General features: G+C 39.5%; 1 protein-coding gene across 1 annotated transcript in view; it reads left to right on the forward strand.

The window, feature by feature from the left end:
• Window positions 1–3,417: 3,417 nt before the first annotated feature.
• The window catches only part of CYP27C1 (cytochrome P450 family 27 subfamily C member 1), a 46,369-nt gene continuing 22,669 nt past the window's right edge, over window positions 3,418–27,117 (forward strand). The window contains exons 1-5 of the mRNA XM_007439424.3: window positions 3,418–3,810; window positions 15,041–15,231; window positions 18,840–19,039; window positions 21,616–21,825; window positions 26,855–27,018. Coding sequence (XP_007439486.2) covers window positions 3,469–3,810; window positions 15,041–15,231; window positions 18,840–19,039; window positions 21,616–21,825; window positions 26,855–27,018 — 1,107 coding nt within the window. The 5' untranslated portion in view covers window positions 3,418–3,468. The remainder of the gene's footprint in view (window positions 3,811–15,040; window positions 15,232–18,839; window positions 19,040–21,615; window positions 21,826–26,854; window positions 27,019–27,117) is intronic.

Here is a 27,117-nt window from a genome sequence, read left to right on the forward strand (position 1 = left end):
AAGGATACTTGACCAGTGTTAGTCTCCATGGTTCAAATAAACTCTAGATAGTTGTACTAGGATTAGGATTCATTCTCACTACTTATTTTCTTGCACTACAGTATAATAGAAAATTATGCAGTATACTACACATTATACATGCTATACCAATTTCAGCATTATAAGCTTTAAGAATTTAAATTCATCACATATTTCCCATGATCTCATATTAAAAATGTGTACTTTCTTTTCTTAATTAGAAAATGTCAAAGGACAAGATGTCATTTTGACATGACTGCTGAGTTCATTTGACATATTCTCCCTAGGTGGTATTTGATAAATATGTATACAACAGAAGTAATTAAATTGAAAGTTACCCAGCTGTCAGAAAAAGGCACAAAGAGAAACATGAAGAATGACTGTCACTATGACTCAAGCTAGCATCATCAAGTAAAACAAATTAAATTTTCCCTTCCCTTTTGCTTTAGTGGGAGCAGCTTGGGATGTAATCAGTCTTAGCAAAATAAAACCCTGTAATAACAATTGCCAAACTTAAAAAAAAAAAAAAAACTTTTGATAAGTGTTGAGTTCAAAGAGTGAGAAAACAATTACAAAAGCTGCTGTCCAACAATCATTACTCACACACAACTCCTGTTGATTTCAAAGAGTTCTGCCTGAATAGTGATTGAAAGGGCGAGACCTAAACTGAGACACTATTATGAGGTTACAGAGAAAGAAGATAGCATTCCTTTAGGATTTATCTCTAATACAAATCTATTAGAAGTAAAAGGAGTTTCAGCAATTTAATACGAGCATGGGCATATTGTTAATTATGTTCTGGTAATTATCTTCAACATATCTAAATATGCTTCAACAAACTGAGGTCTGACAACAGTAATTATTGCCACCAAAATAATTACAGCAATGTGTTTTAGATGGGGCTACTTTTGAAAACCACTCGGAAGCTGCAGTTGGTACAGAATAGAGATTCACTTCAGCAGTATAAACATTTTATACGTTATAGATGCTGTATAGGCTTTACAGTGCAACTCAAAGTGCTGTTTCTAATTCTTAAAGCCCTACAGGGTTTGCTACTAAGTAAATTCAGGACCATCTCCTCCAGAAGGTACTGACCCCTCCAGTACACACATTATCCTAGGTGGGAAGGCTTATGTCCAACATTCATGAGGTGAAGGGACGGCACCTGAAGTAGTGTTTTTCTCCTATAGTTTGTATCTACCTTGCCCATCCCTTCAGAAAGGCCTTGAAGATGGAACTTCTACAGAACATTCAAAATGTAATGGTTTTAATGAATGATCGGGCTGGTACAATGGTTCTATAGTCTTACTGATTTGCTGTTTTTCTGATTCTATGTGGTAGCATGAACGGTTGCGGATGGTGGCATAAGATGGTTGTTAAATATTCCACTTCCCATTTTGAAATGTCTACACTAATATCAGTTGACTTTTTTCTGGGATATGGGCTTGAAACTACTTTAGTCACTGTGGTGGACGTACAAGAAACTAGATAAAAGAGTAAAGCCCTATTTGTTCTCCTGCAGCTAATAATGCTATTGACAATCCTGGTATTGTGTTTGAATGGTTACGTTTTGGTGGTACTGTAGCTGAATGATTCCAGTCTTTCTTATTGTGCCATATACAGAATGTAATCTTGGGAGATGATTGTTATTTGCTGGAACTCTTGGCTTATATGTTGCATATCATTCCAACTTGTCCCTTATGTGATTTAATAACTACTTGAAATATCAAAGTGGAGAGTACTCTTGAAATTTGAGCTCATATATTTCTTGAATTAGAATGAACTTTACTTATAATAATACCAAGTAAAATAAATATGCTGTTGATCAATAAAAAGTCTAGAGATTTAGATTTAAACTATTCTGGAAACAGGTTTACTCTTCCTAAAAGCTCTTTAGTGTCCTTGATTCTATATAATTTGATTTCTAGATAGCAGTGGCAATAAAGAAAGTGCATTCTTTAACACATAACAATTATGGTTAGTGTACCAACTGCTACATTTCCCAAGTGAATTGACGAGATTGCCCATGCCCCTGGTTTACATCATAGATTAGAGCAATGTTATATATATGGCTACACTTGAGGCATTATCTGGGGCAAAATATAGCAGCTAAGCAGCCAGTTGCTCACCGTATTGCAATCATGTCATCTAAAGTTAAAAGATTTGCAATAATTGCCAGTTACTTTAAAATTCAGTTTAAGAAGGTCTTCCTGTCTCACTGTGAACTTAATTGTATCTGTAAGATAGTCTGTTATAAAACCCTTAATGCTTGCAGGACTTTCTCTGTCATTCACATGTATTAGAATTCTGAGTTATAACTGTGTTTCCCTTTTTTAGAAAAGATGTTAAGATACATGTATAACTTCTCTGTAGTTTTATTTTTAGTATGATAGGTTGGCTTTACCACTGGCTTTCATGTTCTTATAGAATTAAGTTTGTGTTTTGTTGTAAAACTGTTTAACTGGCTTTTTGTTGTACATACTATGTAAACAAAATTAGAAATAGATTTCCAGATCTTTGGATTGGATAGTGCCAAGCCCACAAATGGAAGGAGTCCCTTTACTAGCAAATGAGATTGAGATCAAGCAAAAGATCCCATTGGAGGAAGGGGAGATTTTTTCAAAGGATTCCCTCTTCATCAAGTTGCCCATTTAAAGGAAATTATTATAATGAGCCAAGAATAGAATTATACTTGGACACATCAGAAGTAATTCTGTGAGAATGGAGTGACAAATCTTAGTGGGTTTTCTCAGAATCTCATGCAAACACATTTTGATAGGATAAAATTGTCTTTTTTATTTCATCTTTTAAGCATCCAAACTATGTTATAATATAAAGAAGATTAAAGCATGGTATGAACAAAATCAAAATAGTTGTGTAAAAAAAAAATTAGCAATTCTGTTTAAGAGGACAAGGTATATGTTAGCTTCAAGATACAGACAACATATTTAGTAATACATAAAGAAATTATTTAAGTAAGCATTCTGATGAATATCACTAGAAGATATCCTTTTTGTGCCCTTTCTGTAGTGCACTGCTACACATTGACAATCTTTAAAATTTAGAAGTAAATTTTAGCATTAACTGCCACATGAAAACCAAGTGAACTCCAAGAAATAGACACATAATAACTCAATCCCTTTTGCCAAACCAATGTAAAGTAGAAACCCCAAAGCTGGCAATTTAAGATAATGTATTTAGGTATGGCACTTATCCGACCTAAATGAAACAAAATACATCATCGGCTTTCTCTCTTGAAGTCTCATCTCAGACCACCCCGCCTTTTCCAGCCTCCGGGGAGGGAGTCTTTAATAATGGTCTGTGTAAACTGATGCTCAGGCAGTAAGAGTTTGGAGAAGCGGTGCTTGACTAGAAATCAAACACAGAAGCTTAGTCTAAATGAAAATCAGTTTCTGAAGGTTAGCAAAAGTTTTGTCCAGCTTAAAGAAAATGTCTCTTCTCACCAAAGTTCTGAAAATGGATTGCAAACAGGTGATTGAGGCTCAAAGAAATTGTGTTTATACTGTTGTTTTTGGCAATAAGTTTCACCAGCTGCCCAAACTATCAGGCAGCACTTCCTTGGAGATGCAAAATAATGCAGCTGTAGCAACAGAGGACAAAGAAGAGGAGATGGTGGAAACTTCAGAGGGAGACAAGGGACTTCTCAAACCTAGCCAGCATCCAAGCCACCAAAAAGTGAAAAGCCTGAAAGAAATGCCAGGACCCAAGACTTTCTCCAATCTCATCGAGTTTTTCTGGAAGGATGGTTTTGCCCGCATTCATGAAATCCAGGTACAATTTAATGAAAAGTAATCACTATGGGGATTGATTATAGATATAGTTCTTTGCTTCCGGTTCCACAAAATAATTCCTGAGGAGCAAGCCAAATTAAGCTTTGTGTCCATAACATCTTATTGCTAAAGTTTTATTACTGGGGAAGAATATTATTTCTTACTCCCTCTCCATCTAGCAGATACTCTGGGTTTCATGTTGTCTCGTTGTGATGAATGCCTTTTTTCTTCTTCATTTTGCAGAAACATTTGATTTTAAGTTCTGATTTTATTTACTAACAACATAACATATATTGGAATGGAGGTTCTAGCACCTATGTTACCCATGAGCAAGGGGTTTGTAAACAATATTCTACATTTAACATTTACTTTCATTTCTTTGGCATTGTGAATGGCATAACTTGGGGTGAAGGATAGGCAGCTATACTTAGGGTATCTGGCAGCCTTTAAAATGTAATCAGGATAATGCTAGCTTGTTTACATGTACATACTCCCTTACTTGGAGCCAAGCTGCAAAAGAGAGGGAAAGGGGTAAATGATTCAATGAATGCTTGGATTAGTTTAAAGCTGCATCCATTTCCTTGGGAGTAACGCCACCTAACGTAGTGGGAGTTACTTCCGAGTAGATGCGTACACGAGCGTATTATTAATGTGAGGAATGCACTTGTATTCTTATTTCAGTTGTCTCAGTATTTCCGTACTGCGATGAGGTCGGAAATCTCTCTCGCTCCTTATCCACTTGAAATTGAATTTAATTGACCAAAATTAAGTCTAATCTGGTTGCAAGAGCGTCCCGGTAAAAGTCGCATTGCTGGTCTTTGCTCACAGAGCTAACAGCAACCTATTTTCACAGCCTTTTCACCCACCCATCTCTTTCTTTCTCTCGTAGGGTGAGAGACCATTTTGTCCTTTTAGCTTATTCCGGCCCCTACAACGGTTCTTCGGTATACAACTAGATTAAAGCTCCCTTCTCGTTGTAAATATACTGGGTTATTTCATTTGGACGATTTATAGGGAGAGAACAACAGCAACAGCGTGAGCTGCCGGCTAAACATTTCACAACCAACTACCCCCACCTCCTCCGCAGAAGGCGGGCGCTGTGAAGCCCTCCCATTTTTCTTCTGGCTTCCTTCTCTCTCGGTCTCCACGGAGCCAGAGGGAGGATGCCCCCACCGCTTTGCGCGCCCGCGAGGTACTAAGGGTGCCAAACCGCCAGCAACGGCACATTTTCCTCACGCGGCGCTTCCGGGGGGGGGGAGAGGCGAGCGAGGATCGCGAAGCCCCTCTTTTCCGTTCTTTTTTTTTTCTCCTGGTTTTCCTTCAGTTGGTGAGAAACCGAACCTCACGTGATATTGATTCGCTGGCGCAGCATGTGCGCGTGCGTACGCGCGCGCTGTCTAGTATATACGTGAGTAGGTCGAATTTGGGGGGAACAAATTAAAATTCCCGACCGCCCTCCTTTCTCATTGCTGTTTTTTCCACATCTGGATCTATAGTCCCTCCCCGTTACATAACAAAATGGCTGCCGTGGGGCAAGGGTGTTTCCACACATCTATCACATTTGCGCACATACCCCCAGAATCTTTGGTGTGTTTGACGTCCCCACTATTGCTGGCAATGATAGCCCCAGCGTTTCATAACTCTTGCTAAAGATCTCATATTTCTCAACAAGCATGATTATCCCACTTATCCTTTATAGAGGTCTGTAAAATAGAGGTAAGCCACTGAGGAAAAAATTGTATTTAAAAAACAAGAATGGAATGTAATTAGTTAAAATTATATAAAACCGTTTCTAATTGGAACATTACACACGAACCTTCTAGCTGAGTCCTTCTTTTGCGCTGGCACAGCCGGGGCTGCCTTTTGTGTGCCAGGCTGCTTTTGGGAATGGGGACTCTGGCTGGCGTGTGACAAAAGGTGCCGCTGCACCAGTGCAAAAGAAGGCCCTGCTGGTACAGTAGAAGCATGTGGGGTGGTGGGCAGGGCTGGGTGGTGGGACAGCTGGTAGGTGGGTGGCCAAAAAGGCAGAGATGGGAGGGAGATAGGCAGGTGGGGGGAATTCAAGAGGAGGCAGTCCCTTACCTTACCGAGGCTGGGCTGGGAAGGACCAAGCTGGGAATGGCTTACATCAGGCTGGGTCCTCACCTAATGACCAGTGGGATTTGGTTAACAAGGGCAACGGGGACTGCCAGGATTGCTGTCACTAAGCGATGTGGTCATGTGATGTCACACTTTATGACCACATCACTTAGCGATGGAAATTCCAGTTACAATTACCATTGTTAACTGATGACTACCTGTACACAGCCTAGAGTTACTTCTGTGAGATGGGTGACTATAAATCATTTAAATAAATATGGTTCTACAGTATCTCAGAATCACCCAGTCTTCCTTTAACTACCCACTGAGGTACTCTTTTCCAACTCTCCCCATTTGCTTTCTCCACAGCTCATAAACAGCCAGGAGTAGGTGTCTTGAGAGTGCTGGAGATGCATCTGTGGTCAATGGTTGGGAGTTTAGATATCCATGTATTTCAGTGAGATAATAACCTAAAGGGATTGAGGATGAGTGAATAATTCACACTAAATGACAAGAGTCACTTCCTCGTGAGATGGGCGGTGCCTAAATTCAAAATAATAAATAAATAAATAGACAGACAGTATACAAAGGAATCCTTTGTTAATCCACTAGCTTTACTGAGCACAAAATACTAAGTTTTACTTAAGCACTTTTATGCACACACCTTTCACTCTCACATACTCATCAAACCCTCAACAGGCAACTGGCTAAGGAGAGAAAATGGCAAAAACAAACTGCAACTTCAGATGTTGAATATACACAGTGTTTTCAACCAGCTTCCTGTCCAGCCTTCTCTTTTATAGCAGTCCTCCTCCTACTTCAGCTGTTGATGTCATTGATATTTAAGTCCATCTCAGCTAGGGTTTGTTTTCTGCTTGATAAGCAATTTCTCACCTTGGGTTGATTTCGGGTTCTATCTGGTTACTATATTCTACCTATCTATCTATCTACCTACCTACCTACCTTACCTACCTACCTACCTGGTTACTATGGGCCTTGCACATCCATATTCTTTAGAGAACTTTGTTATTTGTTTGCTTTCTTGCTCTGGTTGCTCCTTTTCCTTTTCCTTTATTTTTTTTGTCCTTTCCTCTCTCCTTCCCCTCTTGTTAAATTACGTGACTTTAGACAGAGTCCATAATAATATCCATAACAATATCCTTATTCAAGAAGCTGATTATGGTTCAGTAGGATATCTTGCAGTGATAAATAGAAACTTCCTGGAAGACAGACAAGAACCAGTTGTTGTAATATGTGGATGATGACTGAGCACTGCACCCAGAATGTCAAATTTTAATCAGATAGGGATTTGTCCATGTTTTAACTATATTCCTCACATTTCACTTCACACAAATTTGAAAAACTGTTAGCATGCTTTTTTATTTTCTGTGTATCTACTTAGCTATGTCCAAAAAACATTTTGCACAATTGCTAATAGGGAAAGCTGCAAAGATTCCAAGCCACCTTTCCTTCACTGCATTCAACAGCCCCATGAGCTATAATGGTGAAGGATACCATGTCAGCATTTTGCAGCTACAGTAATTATATGCTGCTGTGGCAGCTGGAGTAAAGGAGATCATCAAACAAATTGGTTGTTGGACTTCAAGTGGGGGAAATTGTCTTGAGTTCAGGAGCTAGGAGGCAAGGTGAGCCAACAGTTTCTGGGAAAATAGGCTGCTCAGAAGTCTGCAGAGACACAATTCTGCAAAGGAAACAACAGCTTTCCTCTTATGTCCAAAAGCTGCAACAGAACTAGGGGGAAAAAAAGTCTTGGCTTTCAAAACCAGTCAGTGTTTATGATAAGATAGACCAGAGCTGTTTTTGAATTAGCAGACAACTCTGCTTGGTTGTACATTTATGATTTTAAAAGATGTCCAATCAAATGTAACCAATCATTTTGAATGTGTTAGTACAACTTTGCATCTAAATAAAGAAAATGTTGTTCCTCAGTTTATTGGAAACTGCTGAAAGTGGTATTAAGCAAGTATGACTCAGTGTGCTAATGTTTAGCTTTTTTGTTCAAAGTCTTCCATAAATTAGTATACTTAACTTTTTCATATAACTCTGTTAGTGTACAGTGGATAAAATAAAAATAAATCTGAACCCTGTACTTAAATGATGCAGTTTGATACACAAAATGTTCCCTGCATCACACCATATGTGAAAGGGGGAGGGAGTTTAGTGGTTTTACAATGAGGGTTCTGTTTGTCAGTAACCTGACTCCAACATTAAGCCAGACTGTAACATCTATGGCTGGTTTGTTGGTTAAAGTGACACAACATTGCTTCAGAAGAGCTGTATTCTTCATAGGTTGGATTAGGAAAACAGAATATTTTTCCTTGCTTCCACCCACCCAAATCTGTATATTTGTGACCAACATGTTATGTAATGCCAAAGAGGAAAACCTATGTTTTTTTAAAAAAAGCTTCAATTACTGAAACAAAGAAAAACATTTTTAGGAAAAAATCCAAATTGGTCTCTCTGTGATGTTACCACATGGAATTGGTATACAAAATAACATTCTGCGAATTAATTCACTGCTGGTAACTTTTGCCACACAAATGTCGACACAGTCTGAACTCAGATAACTTGCCTTCTTTTTTCCACAATGTATGACTGAATTTGATTATTTGATTTGATTATCTTTTAGTTTATATTATTTTCATGTTTTTTGTTATATAAGGCTGGACAATGATTGAAATAAAGTTCCTTGGCTTTGATTTTTGGCTTTGTGTCAGCACAGGTAATTGCTTTAATTCAGTAAACAATAGGCCAATAATCAGTGACCTAGTATGTTGCACAACATATCTATTGAGTTCTAGTTCCCCATCCTGATTTCATGCTTTGAGAGTAGGAAAACCAATTCTGAGTATGGACATTGTTACAAAATAAGCTCAGAGGCTTGAAACAAAATCCTCAGGAAGGGCCAACTTGACTGAAGCTTCCCAGAGATTTGGATAATATGACTAGGAATGAAACCTGCATTTCTACTCTGAGAATCTCTTGCTGTTAATTGAATCCTGTTACCTTTCAAAGACTATTCACACTCCACTAGTAGTAGGATGCCCTGGGCAGGGGGTTGGGTTGATGATCCTTAAGCTCTCTTCCAACCTCTACATATCCTGACCCTGCTTGCAGATACTTTTAACTTCAATCAACACCTTAACTCAGTTAATTATCTCTGATAACCCAGGGGGATTAATCATAGCTCAAAGCAGCCTCAGAGTGAATTAGTTTCAACTAATTATCCTGTTGTTTAAAATTCTAACTGGGGTTTAGCTGTCCTTTCCAGCTTCTGTAGTAGTTGGTTCTAAAGTGACCTTACAAAAATAGCTCTGAGCATACGTCTTTTTATTTGTCACCATCCACAGCTATAATGGGAATGAAAAAGAGATTTTAAAAAGGGAAGTGGTTGGGAAAGACCACAGTGATCCTGTCCATCATGATGCCGATCCTGCAGACTTTTCTTTTTAACTTGGGGGAGGGGCAAAAAAAAATCCTTGGGAAGTGATTGCTTCCCAGCCTCTTCTGTGGAAGCTGCAATGATTTGGAAAAGAACTGCTTCCATCTGATTGAGTTATCCACAGCTGTGTAGGTAGTCCTCGACTTAGGACCATTTGTTTAACGACCATTTGAAGTTATGACAGTGCTAAAAAAAGTGACTTACAACTGAACCTCACACTTACGACCATCACTGTGTCCCTGCAGTTACATGATCAAAATTTGGGCACTTGGCAACCAGTGTGTATTTACAATGATTGCAGCATCCTGAGGTCACATGATCACTATTTGCAACCTTCCCAGGGGGCTTCCGATAAAGTCAATGGGGGAAGCCGGATTTGCTTAATGACTGTGTGATTCATTTAATGACCATGGTGATTTGCTTAATGACCGTGGCAAAAAAGGTCGTAAAATTGGGTGCGACTCACTTAATGACCCCATTGCTTATTGATTGAAGTTCTGGTCCCAATTGTGGTTGTAAGTCAAGGACTACCTGTACTATTGTCACAGAAGCATAAGTCAATTGGTCAGGGTAACAGATAACTGAATCATACTATCCAGACATGGTCACTGAATCACAAACTAGCTAATCACATTTTAGCACAGCAGGTTATACAAACCTGGCTTGTGTAGTTAATTTATAATTCAGTATGTCACATGAAACAAGGAAACATTCTGACAGCAGCCAGAATGGCGGATTGTGCGGCCACTGGATAACAGCACAGCCTCATTGGGACCTCCCTGGGCAGCAAAGCAGTGGAGTGGTGGCTGGCAATAGTTTCTCTGCTGTAAGGATTTGTAGGTAGCGAACCAGCAGAGGAGGGAGCTTGGCAGCACCTCAGATCAGCTGCTCTTCAGCTGATGAGCAGTGTGAGGTCGGCTCCTGGAAGAAGAGTGATGTGTCAGGAAAGCTTGCAGAACAGCTCTGCCCTCCACTTTGGAACTGCGGGGCAGGGTGGACGGAGGCTTATTGGACTGGAGGACTGCAGGTTTGTGGCCACGGCGCCTTGACAGGGGATGACTTCAGGGGAGAGGAGTCTCCTGTTAGCCAGGTCATTAGCAGCAGTGGGAACTGGAGCGAACTGGCAGTTGTGGGTAAAAGACAGCTTGTGTTCTGTGGCTGCTGCTTGACCAGTCACATGGAAAAGTGGCCATCTTGGAGCCTCCCTCTCTCTTTGTTTGAGACCTTAGACTGTGGCTGCCTAGGGTCTGCAGTGGAGGGGAGATCCCAAGGCAGTTGGATTGGACAGTGTTAGTGACTGCTGGTTCCCAGTGGGAAAAGATCTGGAGTGGCTTATGGACTAATTGGGGGAATGGGCTAAATGGGATTGAGTCTTCCTGCCACTCTCAGGTGAAAGACTGGGGGGAGGGGTCTTTACCTGCAGAGCTCACAAGAGGTCCGCCTTCCCTAATCACCTGGTGAGGGTGAGGTGCTTGGGGGGTGAATTGAATGGAGTGAATTAGGAAAGTGAATGTGGTTTGCGTGGGGGGAAGGGGAGCCTGACCAGATGGGGACACTGAATGCTAGGCAGAAGTGCCTTTGATCAGGTCTATATCTCTTTACCCGGTTTGTGGGTGAATGTTAAAATGGGTTCCTTTGTCTTGGGGGAGGAGGAGGGGAGGGAGGAGGGGCTGATTGGTGAAAGCAGGGAGAGGGCAAGAAAAGGCATTGTGGTGGTGATGGGTATGATGAGGAGATATGACAGGAGACAGGGAGCAGGCCACTCTTGGGGAAGGCGGTCTCAGTGTTTAAGACAGATAATGCGTTCTTGGTCCCCTGTGCTCAGCACCAAGACCTGGTTTCCAGATTTTAGTGGCTCTGGACTCCAGCTGCTGCTGCTTAATGCCAGGTCAATATGTAATAAAGCCTCCCTCATCCATGACCTAATTGTGGATGAAAACACTGACCTGGCCTGTATCTCTGAAACCTGGTTGGGCACAGAGGGGGGAATTGTCTTCTCTGAAATGTGTCCCTCCAGGTTTTGACTATGGCACCAGCAATGACTCCAGGGCAGGGATGGGAGTGTGGCTGTTGCCATTTGTAAGTCTCTGGTGGCCACTAGGGTCTCTACCCCAAACATCACTGGATATGAGACCTTTTCTGTGACGTTGGGCAAAACGTAATTACTTCTCCTTCCTTACTGCATCTGCAGATAGCTGATCAGCAGCCCTGTTTTGGGTGACCAGGTCCGTCCTGGGTAAGGAGGAGCCTGGGGAGCCCTTGCAGTGTTGCTCTGAGGAATATTCTCAGCATCTGTCAGATAAAGTGACTCAGAGTTATGTATCTCCACCCCTAGCCAGACAGGTGATGCTGTGGTGCTGCTGGCTGGTTGCCTGGAGGCTGTAAGGGTCTGGATGGGGAGGAACTGGCTTCAACTCGACCCTGGCAAGGCTCTGGGTTTTTGGCCCCCCAGGCCCAGGTGATATTTCATCTTTTACTCTGGATGGGGTGGCACTCCCCCAGACTGAGCTGGTGCGCAATTTGGGGTTCCTCCTAGACTCACTCCTAGGTGAGGAGGTGAGGAGCAGGTGGCAGCCATGGCTAAGAGGGTCTTTGCACAGATATGTCTGGAGTACCAATTGCGCTCCTTCCTGGACTGGGAGGCCTTGCTCACAGTTACCCATGCCTTGGTCATTTCCCATTTGGATTACTGCAACATGCTCTACATGGGTCTGCATTTGAAGACCATCCCAATTGGTCCAGAATGTGGCAGTACACACAGTGATGGGTGCCCCTAGGTTTACCCATGTTACACTTCTGCTGGGCGAGCTGCAGTGGCTCCTGATTTCCTTCTAGGTGCAATTCAAGGTAGGTGCTGGTTATTATCTTTAAAGCCCTATATGCCACAGGGTCAGATTATCTGCAGGACTGCCTCTCCCTAAGGACATCTATCCATCCTACCAGATTAGATGGGGTGGGCACATTGAACATTAAACATTGCCATCTTATGGGATCTAGGAAGTGTGCCTTTTCTGTGGCAGCCCCTGCCCCATGGAACATCCTTCCCCCTGAAGTTCAGCAGGTCCCCACCCTCCTAGCCTTCCAAAAATCACTTAAGACCTGGTTTTCCCCCCAAACACTGGGAAAGGGTGAGATCGATGAGAGTTTTTGTGGTAGACTGCTTGTTAAAGTTTATTATGGTACCAGGTTTTTTACTATTTGTGGTTTTAATATATATTAATTGTGCAATGATGCTGTTTTAACTATTGGTTGGGAGCCGCCCAGAGTTTGGTATGTTTTAAATAAACAAATAAACTAAGTTAACCGATCTTTCAATAATTGTTTTGTGAATGGTCAGTAGTGATCAGGTAATTATAACTAGTTTAATCTATAACTAGATTCTATTTCAGTTTATACAAATCTAAATGTGGATACTTTTTGCTATTTAACTACTTTAATGTTTTTATGTATATGTAATAATACATTTTTCAGAATGCTGTCATACATATTGATTATCTACAGTATTGTGCAAAAGTTTTAGGCAGGTATGAAAAAATGCTATAAAGTAAGAATGCTTTCAAAAATATATATTGTAATTGTTTATGTTTATCAATTTACAAAATGGAAAGTGAGCAAACAGAAGAGAAATCCAAATCAACGTTTGGTGTGACCACCCTTTGCCTTCAAATTAGCATCATTTCTTCTAGGTACACTTGCACAGAGTTTTTGAAGGAACTCAGCAGGTAGGTTTTTCCAAACTTCTTGGAGAACTAACCACAGATCTGTGGATGTAGGTTGCCTCAAATCCTTCCGTCTCTTCATGTAATCCCAGACAGACTCAATGATATTGAGATCAGGGCTCTGTGGGGGCCAAACCATCACTTCCAGGACTCCTTGTTCTTCTTTACGCTGAAGATAGTTCTTAACATTGTATGTTTGGGGTCATTGCCCTGCTACAGAATAAATTTGGGGCCAATCACACTCCTCCCTGATGGTGTGGCATGCTGGATAAGTATCTGCCGTATTTCTCAGCATTGAGGACACCATTGATCCTGAGCAAATCTCCAACTCCATTTGCAGAAATGCAGCCCCAAACCTGCAAAGAACCTCCACCTTGCTTCACTGTTGCCTGCAGACACTCATTGGACAGCTCTCCAGCCCTTCGGCAAACAAACTGCTTCCTGCTACAGCCAAATATTTCAAATTTTGACTCATCAGTCCAGAGCACCTGCTGCCATTTTTCTGCACCCCAGTTCCTATGTTTTCCTGCATAGTTGGGTCGCTTAGCCTTGTTTCCACGTTGGAGGTATGGCTTTTTGGCCGCAATTCTTCCACGAAGACCACTTCTGGCCAGACTTCTCCGGACAGTAGATGGGTGTACCTAGGTCTCACTGGTTTCCGCCAGTTCTGTGCTGATGGCACTGCTGGACATCTTCCGATGTCGAAGGGAAGCAAGCATGATGTGTCTTTCATCTGCTGCATTAAGTTTCCTTGGCCGACCACTGCGTCTACAGTCCTCAACATTGCCCATTTCTTTGTGCTTCTTCAAAACAGCTTGCACAGCACATCTTGAAACCCCAGTCTGCTTTGCAATTCTTGCCTGGGAGAGACCTTGCTGATGCAGTATAACTACCTTGTGTCTTGTTTCTGTGCTCAGTCTTGCCATGGTGTATGAGCTGTGACATGAAACTGTCTTCCACAACCTCACCTTAGTAGCAGAGTGTGGCTATTCCTCACCCAGTTTTAAGCCTCCTACATGGCTATTTCTGTTTCAGTTAATGACTGTGTTTCAACCTACATATGAAATTGATGATCATTAGCACCTGCTTGGTATAATTGGTTAATCATACAGCTGACTCTAATCCTACAAGATCCCTGACTTTGTGCAAGTGTACAAAGTGTGCAAGTGTAAGAATTGATGCTGGTTTGAAGCCAAAGGGTGGTTACACCAAATATTGATTTGATTTAGATTTCTGTTCGCTCACTTTGCATTTGTAAATTGATAAACATAAACAATTACGATATATATTTTTGAAAGCATTCTTACTTTACAGCATTTTTTCATACCTGCCTAAAACTTTTGCACAGTACTGTATATGCACATGTTTATGGATTGAGAGATTTTGCCTGCATCAAATTTCTGAAACATGAAAGAGCTTTTACATCACATTTTTAAATAATATTCAGTGTTGGAAGTTATAATATTGTTGAAGTTTATACATACCTGTCTGTAACAGAAATTAGCCCACTATGTAATGCTTAGTAGTATTGTGGAGATAGTATTATGTCCCTCTGGCTCAGATTAAAATTTAATCCCAAGCATCTGGATCCTCTTTCCCCATAATACCTGAATTCTGAAATGGCATCATTCAAGTGCCAGGGATATTGGGAATTGTACCTTGAGTTTTGATGACAGACATCTTGGAAACTACATGTTCCAGAGCTCTTTGCATTGGGATCAGTAAACAAAGATGTCTGCTTCTATGCACCTAATGATTAGAAGGAGAAGCTGACTTTAACTTTGAAATGGATGTTGATAACATCTTGGAATCATGAGCAGCAAATAAATGTAATCATTTCCTTTGGAACTGGTTGCTGTAATTTTTAATTGCAGTTTGATATCATAATATACATTAGAATGCAATGCTATATAAACATGTCACTCTTGCAAGGAGGGATGAATTATTCTTTTTTTTTTTTTCCTTCATAGCAGAAGCACGTACAGGAATATGGAAAAATTTTCAAGTCTCATTTCGGTCCCAAACTAGTTGTGTCCATTGCAGATAGAGACATGGTGGCTCAGGTTCTACGGGAAGAAGGATCCATGCCACAAAGAGCTGACATGGATTCCTGGCAGGAATACAGAGATCTACGGGGGCGAGCTACAGGACTTATATCTGCGTGAGCGCACTCACATTTTTTTCTTTGTATTGTCAAACAATCTTCTAATCTTTATGTTCTTCTTAAGTCTGGTGATGCATTTAAATCTGTTTTCAATGAGTGTATTTTATTAAAGAATGTACTTGCAATATGATTATATACCTATGGGTTTGGTGTTGGTAAATGCCTGTAGGGAACATTCAGAATAATTACTGATGCAGTGTGGTTTTTCAAAAGAAAGCCAGTCCCTTCATGAGTCATAGGTACTATTCTGTTTCCACAGGATAAAATTGTAGCAGCTAAGTACTTTATATAGTAAGAACCAGACTGTGCTTTAAACAAGTCAGCAAAATTTTAATGGAATAGTATGGACTAAAACAAAGATACCAATTTTGTAATTCTAGAAATGGAACATTTAATTTATTTTTGTTAACCACAGAGTCCTTTGTTGTTAGAACTGCAGTTACAGTTTAGTCACCCTACAGACATTTTTAAGGCTTATTAAAATTAATAGCATATAAACAACCATAACTTCTAGGATTACTGTACAATAAACATGTGAGCTTAGTTAAATTTAAAAGATCAGCATTATGTAGTTTTTTTTTATTATTATAAAAAAGAATTCTGGTCAAATTAAGTGATTTTAGTCAAAAGAAGACCATTGCTATTGATATGTAGAAGATATTCTCTCCCCCCCATGTGAATGGGTTTCCACATTTGGGGAAATCGCAGGGATCAGCATACTCAGAATGCAATGGTTGAGCTTCACTCTGTCAAAACCTCCTTCATGACTCTTATTTACTCTTCTAAAGTTCTGTACCTCTTTTATGATCTTTTAAATACTTTTTAAAAAAGTTTTTTATTACTTTTATTCTCGATCTACTTTTTATAATTTTCTACTGTGAACTCCAGCCCAATCCTTTGCCAGTTTTTTCCCCATCTGTTACAGTATTTAATAACACTGAGTCAATGATACTCTGTTTTGCACAAGGATCAAATGGGATCTTCAAAAACAAAAACAAACAAAAAACAAAAAAAGGGCTAGTTATTTTTCTCCTTTTATTACTCCCAGGAAAAAAAAATGATCAGGCACCTGGACTCAGATGAGTTTTAGCAGCATTATTTCCAAGTATGTATATCTCACTATCAGTTCCTCAACTTGTGGTTTGCAGGCTGCATGCAGTTCCTAGCACCCCTATAGTGGTCCCTAAAGCACTCCAAAACTCTGATGCTGAAATTCAGTAGCAAAGTGGTTGATTTTTGGTGGCACGACTTTTGTTTGTTTTGGACTTTTTCGGCTGCTTTAATAAAGGGAATGGAAGTAGAGGCTTAAATGAGGTGAAATGATCCTGTTTTCAATGTAAGCTCCTCAATCAGGTATGAAATGGTCCAAACAATTTTAGCTCCACCATTTCTGGTAATGTCATCATGTCACTTGAAGGGTGCCTGAAGCCAAGAAATGGTGAAGTTGGACTGACCATTTTCTAGAGTAAGTTGTTCATTCCTGTGCTTGGCACTTGGGGAAAGGGTTACCCCTTGGGATATACAAACTCACCATTCAGGTTTTTTTCCAGGCCATGCCAGTCTGGCTATTCCATGAGTGTTCCAGTAGTTTACTCACTTTATAGTGACTATACAGGCACATGCACGGAGAGACAGGTACAAATTTAAAAGCAGACATGTGAATCTTACGGAAGATGCAGCTTCCTTCATGATTTGAAGAGAAGTGTATTTCATTTATACTCTTGTATGTTGCAAAATGCCTTGTTTGCATGCTTTGCATAGCTCTGACAGTTGAGCATCCTATCTTCTTGCAGTTGCACAGTAAAACCTCTGCAAAGCTAGTTGTACCAAAGGACTACATTATTGCAACTTGCCATGTTTGCAGTAGATGTCCTACTGCACAGATGTCCAAATCATGTGCAGCTTATGTATCAATTTGCTGTAAATGCTTAGAAGCCCATCATTTTGCAAAAACATAGATCAAAGGCAGAGATTTTGAAACAGGAGAAAGAAGTGAGTTTACTGTACATAGGTACTGTGTCTGCACAGTGGCAAACAGATAACTGATGCTTTGTATGTCACAGTTACAAACCTAGGAGATCAGTCTTATGCTAATTGTGATGCAGACCTAAGCAGCATTCATGAGGAATCCCTACAAGGCAAAATTTGCATTTTTAAATACCAAGTCACACTTGAAAACATTTGGTGACGATTGGCACAGTAAGTGAGCTAAAAAAAAGCTAAGCAGAGCTGAATCTTTTTAATACTTGAATGTGAGACTACCAGGAAATGCCAGGACTGTAGGAAAAGTATCACAGAAAAAATCAAAAGCAAGCTATTTTCATATTGTTGCCCAAACAAAACAATAAATAGGATGCGTTCTTGTAGTAACCAAGAGTCAAGAGTTAACTTGAAGGAAATGTTAGCTTTATCTTCATCTACCCTAAAGGTGCTTCCAGAGCATGTTGCAAAGTAGGAAGCAATGATCCTGATGTAATTTTTCATGTCACCGGCAATGGCTATCATCGTAATTTAGGCATTTCAATACATTGCATCAGAATTTATGAAATGAGTCCAAGAGATGACCTGGGTGGCACTGGCAATAAGAGGGGACTTTCTTAAGAGATGTTCAGATATTTTTAAGGGATTGACGCAGATAAGCACACATTTTTGTCAGTCCTGGAGTACCATCAGTTTTTTAATGGGTCACCAATTAAGATCTTCTATAGTCAGCCTAGAAACTCAAATTGTTATCACAAAAATGATTAGACCACCACTAAAAATTTTCCCCTAATTGATCCTGGCCTACATTTAGACAACAGAAGCATTTGGAGATGGGCCACTGATTTAAAGGTGATCTTGTAATATTTCATGAGGATAGGAACAACTAAAAGAAATTAGTAACCTGTTTTATAAAAGGATTTTGGACTGTGTTTGGAAATGTACTGGAATCTAGGCACATACCAAAACCCTTAAGCAAATTTGTGAGATGTATTCCATGTTCACTTTTATTTCAGCTTCCTACTTAATAACATCAGGGGTAGCATAATTCTGATAGCATCACAATGAAAAGAACTTGATTTTTTTTAAAAAAAACACTTCTGGCCTATTTTTTCCACATGTCATTACTTTACTAGCATAAGGGGAAAAATGTGTTCCTTTACCTGTCAAGATTCATAACTTAAGGGTAGAGGCATTTTAATAAAATGACAGTAATTAGATTTAATAATATATTAACATAAAATTTTAATAAAGCGTTTTATACATCAGTCTAACCACTCTGTGCATCTGATGAAGTGAGATGCAGCTCACAAAAGCTTATGACTTGTAATAAAACTTGTTAGTCAAAAAAGGTGCCACCAGACTCCTTCTGATTTTTTGCTACCATAGACTTAACTGGCTTCCCTCCTACGGTAACACATAATATGTAACTTGCAACAGATAAAGCAATGCCTTATTCACTTCCTGTTGAATCTATATGAAATAAACAATTTTTGTAGAAATATTCCCCTCCAGAAACATTTTAAAGTTTGGCTACGTTCATCCCATTTCCACTTACTGAAAATTTTGATTTTATTTTTCACAGAAGTGTGACCTAGATTATCCTTCCCTGTTATTTCTTCTAGGGAAGGGGAACAATGGCTAAAAATGAGACGTGTACTAAGACAAAAAATGGTAAAACCCAGTGATGTTGCCATTTTCTCCAGAGGAATTAATGAAGTTATTTCAGATTTAATTAAAAGAATCCATATACTTAGACATGAAGAAGAAGATGGGGAAACTGTGACAAATGTTAATAGCCTTTTTTTTAAATATTCAATGGAAGGTAAGATTCATCATTTTTAAATAAGGGATAAAAGTTTAAAACATGATTATATCAGTGATTATTATCAACTGTAGTGACTGCTGCAATGTTCAAACAAGAGATGAAACATCATAAAATCAGGGATAGGCAATCTGGGGTTGTCCACTTGTTAGAGATTATCACTTTCATAAGTCCTTGACAATGGCCAAGTTATGAGAGATTCTAGACATAAATAATTAACAGATGGCAGAGTTTGTTAATGAGTTATCTAACAAATGGCAGTTCATTGTGGGTTGCAGAAAGCCCAGGATGGAGAGATTCAAAACTTTCAAAGAGAATTCACCTTAATAAACTCATGAAGAAAAGAATGCTGGAGGTGCCTCCATAGTTTCTAAAATTCTGTATATTACCCCCAATTCTTGCATTAAAACTCCTTATTGAAGTCTCTGTGATTCTTGCTTCCTTGATTGTGTCCTACTTTAAGGCGTTTACAGTACAGTAGTTGCTGGTGTTGACAAATACCAAAATAACTGGAGGGTGCTGAGTTGACTACCTGTGTTAGAAATGAATTATGCAAAGCAGCTGCATCTCATCCATTGGGCATAGTGATGGCAGATCAAAGTCCACCATTGCTCCTGGGTGTTGTAGCATATGAATACTGCCATTGACACTACCATTTGTAATATTTTCTCCAAGGACCACGTGCCATTCAGGAAGGCATTAAAAGTCTTGCTATTCTGGCAGACACTAGCTGGTGTGATTTGTCAATCTAATGGAGTCTGATGTGACTCAAGTTTCTGTTTTCCCTGCATGTGGCTATTATATCTTTTTTGTTCTTCTTTGTATTCTGTGGTTCTTTTTAACATTCTTTGTATGCTGCCTTGAGTCACTCTCCAATTGGATGCCCATAAAAATCAAATAAATAAATAACATTTGGCACAGTCACTTCATTGACTACATTCTGTCACTGTATATGCAATATGTGGGCAGCATATTAAATTGCACTTTGGGTTACAATACAGAGTACAGGTAGTCCTTGCTTACTGACTGCCTCATTCAGCGACCGAAATTATGTCAGTGCTGTCTCTTCAGTCACGTGATCACTATTACAGTCAATATGCATTGCCTGCAGCTGACCTGCTGTTTTTCTCCCCCCCCCCCCTTGCAGAGCAGAGAGATTGGAGAGGAAGGGATTACAAGACAATAAGCAGGCACACAATGGAGAATACACATTGAAAGCAAACAGCCCAGTGTATTCCCCATTGTGTGCCTGCTTACTCTCTTGTAATCCCTTCCTCCCCAATCTCTCTGCTCTGCAAGGGTGGGGGAAACAGGTCAGGCACAGGAGAGACTGCCTACAAAAATCACTCATTTATTTTCTTTTTCCCCCTTCGCTTGTGCTCTGTGAAGTATGCTTATGTGTGCCTCATGTTTGTGTGTGCCTGTGAGTGTATTAGCATGCTAGGTTGAGACAGGGGTTGTCATTGCCAATACCACTGCCCCCAAGTGGGGACAACCCAAAGAGGAGGGGCAAATTGCCAGGAAGTGATAAGTTGACGGTGAAGTAGGAGAGCTGGAAGTGGCTCCGGGCTGTTGGGAATTGGGGGAGAGGCAGGTGCCACCTTCTCCCTTTGCTTTCCTGCTTTAGGGAGCCTGAGGTGGTGCGCTGATTGTTTTTGTTTGTAACTGGAAATGGATTCACTACACCAGTAGTAGCAGCTGTAGTCGCTGCAGTAGAAAAGGAAAGCACGGCCGCAGTCATGTGATTTCCCATTTAGCTTAGCAATGAAGTTGCCAGTCCCAATTCTGGTCACTTTACGAGGACTACCTGTACTGTGATACATTTCTTTATGTCTGTATAATTGTCATTGTGTGCCACTGGTTTCTGTCATATCTTATACATAATTCTGTATATAGAATTATGTGCAGACCTCGGGATAGTGAGCAAGCTATAAATATTTTAAATAAAAATGAATAATTGAATGGGTTTCATATGACTGCAATTTTAATCTGAAATTTTTTACTTTGCGTTGAGGAAGAGGTCTTAAATCGTGTATATAATGTCTACAATCAGTATTCATTTGTTGGGAGTAATTTTTATTGAAGTTTGCACAGCTTATTCCTGAGTAAACTGTAACAATAGACAGGTTTTTTGAGCTGGTGATACATTTTGAATTTTGCAAGCATATTAGAGGCAGAGCCAAAGCCTGTTACATATCACCCGTTTATTTGAAAACAAACTATGAAGTTGCTCCATGGTATGTATGTATGTATGTTTGTTTGTTTATTTATTTATTTTACATTAAGCTTCCACTCCACTTGACTATTTGTCTGGAACACCATGATCATCTGCTTTTGTGATGTACAGAGGCATGATTATAAAGAAAGATGTTAGGGAGCCGATTTGTTGTAGCATATCAATTACCCATTTATATATTGTTTTAATTAAAATAAAGTTTTAAACTTTAAGAAAAAGTTTGCCTAGTGGAAAGGGAGGTGCCAGAAGGCATCCTTATCTACTCCTCTTGTATAGGATTGTTTTGTAGATTATTCTGTAAAGAAAAAACAATAAATTCTGGATTACTTTGCCTATACAGGAGTTGCAACTGTTCTGTATGAGTGCCGATTGGGGTGCCTGGAAAATCAAATTCCCAAGTGTACGTTGGAATATATTGAAGCATTGGAGTTGATGTTTAGCAGTTTCAAATCTACTATGTATGCAGGGGCTATTCCCAAGTGGCTTCGTCCAATTATTCCAAAACCTTGGAGAGAATTCTGTAGATCGTGGGATGGACTCTTTAAATTTAGTAAGTGTTCTTTTTTTTTTAATGGAAATTATTCAAATATCATTTATGACAGCTAAAGAAAGTCAAAGTGTGACTGTACAAGCAGTCTGAAATACCGGACCTAGGAATACTAATTTTGTTAAATTATGTCAAAAATTGAAAATAAATGAGCCATATCTTCGGCCCTAATTGTACACATATTTATTGTTGCAACAATCAAAATATCACATTCAAATCTAAGTGCTAATTTATTTGTTTAAAAAAGTCAGAATCAATTATTTGACTAACAATATACCAATAGATTATTATTTGTATAGTTACTATTGTATAATTATTATTCACTCTCAGTCTTTTAATCCTGGGAAATATTCTTATAATGTAGTAGCTTTTATCCTTGGTTTTTCCACAAGCAGAAAATAATTTCCCAATCTTTCTCCAAACTTCATTTTGGTCTATCCAGACATAATGTTGTGATCCTCCAAATTCTTTTATGCTTTCTTCTTTCCTGCATAATGATTTTTTTTTTTCAGTTCCAAGTCAGGTTGGACAAATTATGATTACTATTAATCTTTAAATAATAATCTGAAGTTGCTTTTCAATGTCCTAGCAAACTATGTAGAGGGAGCTGAAAATGGAGGTGGAATGTATACACAAATAGGCAAAACTTTTCCTCATACAGTATTTTAAAACACAGAAGCAAAAAAATCTTTTTTTGGCCTCCATAGAGTATGTAGGGCATTTTGGGGGGGGGGGTGTAGGGAATTGGGCTTTGCTTTGGGTCTTTAGGATCCCTTCACTTTTTAAAATTCTTTTCCTATATGGACCTTGTTCTTGCTAACCTTTAGAATATAACTGTTGACATGCTACATAAAGCCTGGTGTAGTGCAATGTTGAAACAGTGTAAAACATTAAAATACCAATAGGCTAAAAATGAGAGGAATACAGGTAGACCTCAACTTACAACACAATTGGGACTGGAATTTCTGTTGCTAAGTGAAGTGGTTGTTAGGTGAAACGTCACATGCACCACTTAGCGACAGCAGTTCCAGTAGTCCCAGTTGCTGTTGTTAGGCCAGGACAGTGCGGTCATTAGGCAAAGACCTCATGCTTTTTCTGCCCTGCTGTGCTCACCTTTGCTTCAACTCCCCCAACCCATCTATCTCCCCCCACATCTCTGCCCTTTTGGCTTCCCCGCACTTTGCCGCCTACCCCTGCCACCCCCCACTGCCGCAGCTGACCCAGGATCCAGGTGCTGGGCAAGGGTACAGGCCTGTGATGTGAGCGGTGAGCGTGGCAGGATGACAGAGCCTGGTCTGCCAAAAGGAGCTTGCCAGGCCCAGCTGGGGAGGAAGCACCGGGACAGTGAGGCGTGGCGCTCTCCATTGCCTAGTGAGGCAGAAGAGCTGGCAGCAGCTCCCTGGGTGAAGGCGGAGGCTGTGTGGGAGGCACTGTTTGTGGTGGTGGCAGAACTGGAGGAAGTGGAGGGACACAGACTTCCCGGAGGTGCAGCGTGCACTCTGCAGCTTGTGTTGGAAGCGCTACTGGAAAACCACTCTGTGGGCTTCTCGCTGTCAGCCCAGTCTTCCTCTGCAAAGTCTCATGAAGGGCCAGCAGCTTCCAATGAGCTGAAGCCCACAGACTGGTTCTCCAGGGGTGCTTCCAGCATACATTCTATAGCTTTGGAAGACCTCAGAAGCTTTCCAAAGGCTTTCTGAAGCATTGTGAGAACAGGGCGCACTATTTGGAGAATGGCAGGTGCGCCACTCTCGCAATGCTTTGGAAGACCTCAGAAGCTTTCTGGAGGCTTTCTGAAACATCTCAAGAACAAGGCATGCTATTTGGAGAATGTTGTTAGTGGCCTCGGGAAGAAGGTCTGGTAGGGCCAGCAGCTGGCTTGCATAAGGCAGGCTGGTCGTGTTTCGTCAGCAGCTGGAGGAAGACAGTGAAGGTCAGCTGGACACGGCAGGGCCTGTGGAGTGCAGGGTGGCAAGGTTGGCTGGGGTTTGCACTGTGGCGCTGGGATGGCTGGCTGTGGCATAGGGCTTGAGGCGGCACTCCTCAGCAGTGGTGCTGGCTGCGCTGGGACTGACATGGAGCTTGGGGGTGGCGGGGGCCAGCTGAGACTGCTGAAGGCCCCAGGCCTCTAATTCAGCCCCAGCACTGCTGCCACCACCAAGGAATGCCACTGTGCCGGGTGGCCTAAAGGACAGAGATGGGGGGGGGGAGATAGGTGGGTCAGGGGAGTTGCAGCGCCCCTGCAACTGTAAGTGCAGGCAGGCTGCCAAGCACCCAAATTTTGATCACATAATTTCAGGGGTACTGCAATGGCTGTAACTTTGAGGACTGGTCGTAAGTTACATTTTTCAGCACCATTGTAACTTCGAACGGTTGCTGAACGAATGGTTGTAAATCGAGGATTACCTATAGAAACTGTTTAATCCACTAAAAATGGATTGCCCAGGCATTTAAGATGCCTGGGCGATATAAAAAATTAATTAGGCATTTAAAGGAATATATCTTTGCTAAGCATCTCTCTATTCCAAATTGGGGTATATCTTAACAAAGAATATCCTGTCTTTTGTTCATGCATAAAGCATGTATCCTTTATATGAAAAGGCTGATCAAGTTGATATGGGAAAAAAGACCTTTTTGAGTTATGCAGATTCAAAATATTTTGGACTTTAAAGATAAGTACCAGAACTTTGAACTGAGTTTGGTAGCATGTAAGCAGCCGCAGCTTAGTTTGGATAGGGTGACAGAGCCCATGGTAATCCACATTCTGGTACTTCCAGAATTGATTACTGTCATGTATTGTACAATAAGCTTCTCTGAAACTGGAAACTTCAACTAAAGCTGCACTTGCATCTATAACATATACCAACTCAGCTTTACAAATTAAGGAATCTCAAACTACAGTCTCTCTCTGGTCAGGCTTTAGCTTCAGTTTATTCAAATCGTAATTCCTAACATCCCTTTATGGTGGTCATGCTAAATGGGAATGATGGGAGCTGTAGTCCAACAGCTCCTGAAAGGTCATTTATCAAAAAAGAAAGATAAGCATGAGAGTTGTGGGGTTTTTTTAGTAACTTCACTGTTCTTGTAGCTTGTTTTCTGCTCTCTGGTTCCCACTGCAATATGCTTACCCTATTAGGTAAATTATTTTCATGTTCTGTTTGTTTTGAACCCTTGTTAGTCTCCCACAGTTGCTTAACGAGACAAGCATACCAATTGATTAAAGAAATACAATTTATAATAATGCATTTTGCATAATAGAGCTAGGGCAATTTTCTAAGAAATGTTCTTAATTGAAGATATTAGTCTCTGAAGAGGTGTGGCACTGTTTTTTTTCCCCTTGAACTCCAAATGTGTAATGAAGTCCTTATGTTGTTTTGCAGGCACTACTGCAAATCAACATAAGGACTTCATTATATATTTGGAGTTCAAAGAAAAAAAAATTATTTAATTTAACTTTGGATTCATGATTGGATTGAAATAGGATTTCAAAGAAACAAAATGACCCCCTAGAGTTGGAATGTTCTCCACACATACATTCAGGAATTTAATTTAGTGGATATATGGAGGTAATTTAATTCAAACAGGCAGGAGTAGACCTTTTTATCTACCCCACATGGCACATGTTCAAAACTGAATTATTTTTTAATATCATGTTAGATGGTCAAGTTAGATAGGTTCAGTCTTAATTTCTGATCATGCACCAGTAGTAATGTCAATGAGTCTGAATAGAAAATTCCCAATTAGCAGGAGATTATATTTTAATATTCCTTGTTAGAAGAATCTCACTTTGTTGAACAACAAAAAATATAGTTCTTTTCAAATAAATAGAGGATCAATTAATTTAGGGATAGTTTGGGATACTTTCAGATCATTTATTCCTGGTAAGATAACAGCTTGTACTTTTTGGCAGAAAAAGACACAAGAATAAAGACATTGAAATGTTTTGAAGTTAAACCAACATTTTATTTATTGCTATTAATTTTTTTAAAAATACAACAAATTAAGGCAACATGGAATAAATTTGGGATAGAGAACTCAAATATCTCATATTGCTCAATCAGTGGCTTCAGGTCTGAAGAATGTTAAAATATGTTTCTTACAACTTAATTGGTTCAGATTTTTTGTTGTTGTTGTTGTTGAACTCAATGTTTTCAAAAAGTTGTCTCTTGCCTTATGTATGTAAAAAATTTGAGGGAACCTTAGTGTACCTGTTACGGTAACTCATTATAGTTGAATGATGGTGAACCAGGTTTTTGGAAGGTAGTTTATGATCAAATATGTTGATGTTTTGTTAAATTATATCCCCAAAATCTGAAATATCTCAGTCTATGAAGAACTTTGGATATATTGAGATTAGACTGTTGGGGAAAATATGCTTATATAATCCTAAAAGAATGCTTATGTCCCGGGCATTAAAAGTTGGCTTAATGAAGTTTGTTAATTATATAGAATTAATTAGTTTAATTTCAAAGGAATACCCAAGACTGAATAATATAATTTCATACAGTCTAGATTTAATGTATTGCTTAACAATTGAATTAAAATGATTGAATTTATATTTCACATTTATATAATTATAATACTCAAATAGCTTGATAATCTTTTTTCCTTTTTTCCCCCCTTGATTTATTCTTCTATGTGTAGATATAATTCAGCTTTCTTTTAAGATTTGTTTGACTAGTTGCTTTTTTCAATTTTTTCATTTTGTTCATTTTAAAAAATTATTATTAATTTTATTTGGGTTTTTAAGTAGTCTAGTTAGGGATTATTCTTTCTTCTTCTTCTAACTATATACTGTAGTTTATAAAATGGGTTAGATTTTTTCTTAAGTATATAGTCTTTTATATAGCAGTTATGTAACTATATAGTTTACAGATAATATTGTATATTAATATATAATGCTTTTTCAGAAATATTAATTGTAACATTTTTGAAGTAAATGAAGTAAATATAATAAAGCCCTACTTTATAAATGAGAGATAACAGCACAAGCTTTGATAAACATTCTTTTTTTCCTTCTCTTTTAATCACTAAGGTCAAATTCATGTTGACAATAAAATAAATGAAATAAAAAACCTTTTAGATCAAGGAAAAAAGATAGAAGGTGGACTCCTCACAACTCTGCTTAGGAGAAAAGAGCTTACAATAGAAGAAATTTACGCCAATATGACTGAAATGCTTTTGGCAGGTGTTGACACAGTAAGTTCATTATTGATTTATTGATTTAAATTATTTATAGCCTACCTTTCTGGATATTCATGCCCCAAAACTTCTTATGTGCAGCATAAACAAATAAAA

Source organism: Python bivittatus, unplaced genomic scaffold (genome assembly GCF_059951505.1).
Source record: "Python bivittatus isolate LINGU-HERP-01145 unplaced genomic scaffold, Pbiv_v1 ctg000480_np1212, whole genome shotgun sequence".
NCBI classification, from domain to species: domain Eukaryota; kingdom Metazoa; phylum Chordata; class Lepidosauria; order Squamata; family Pythonidae; genus Python; species Python bivittatus.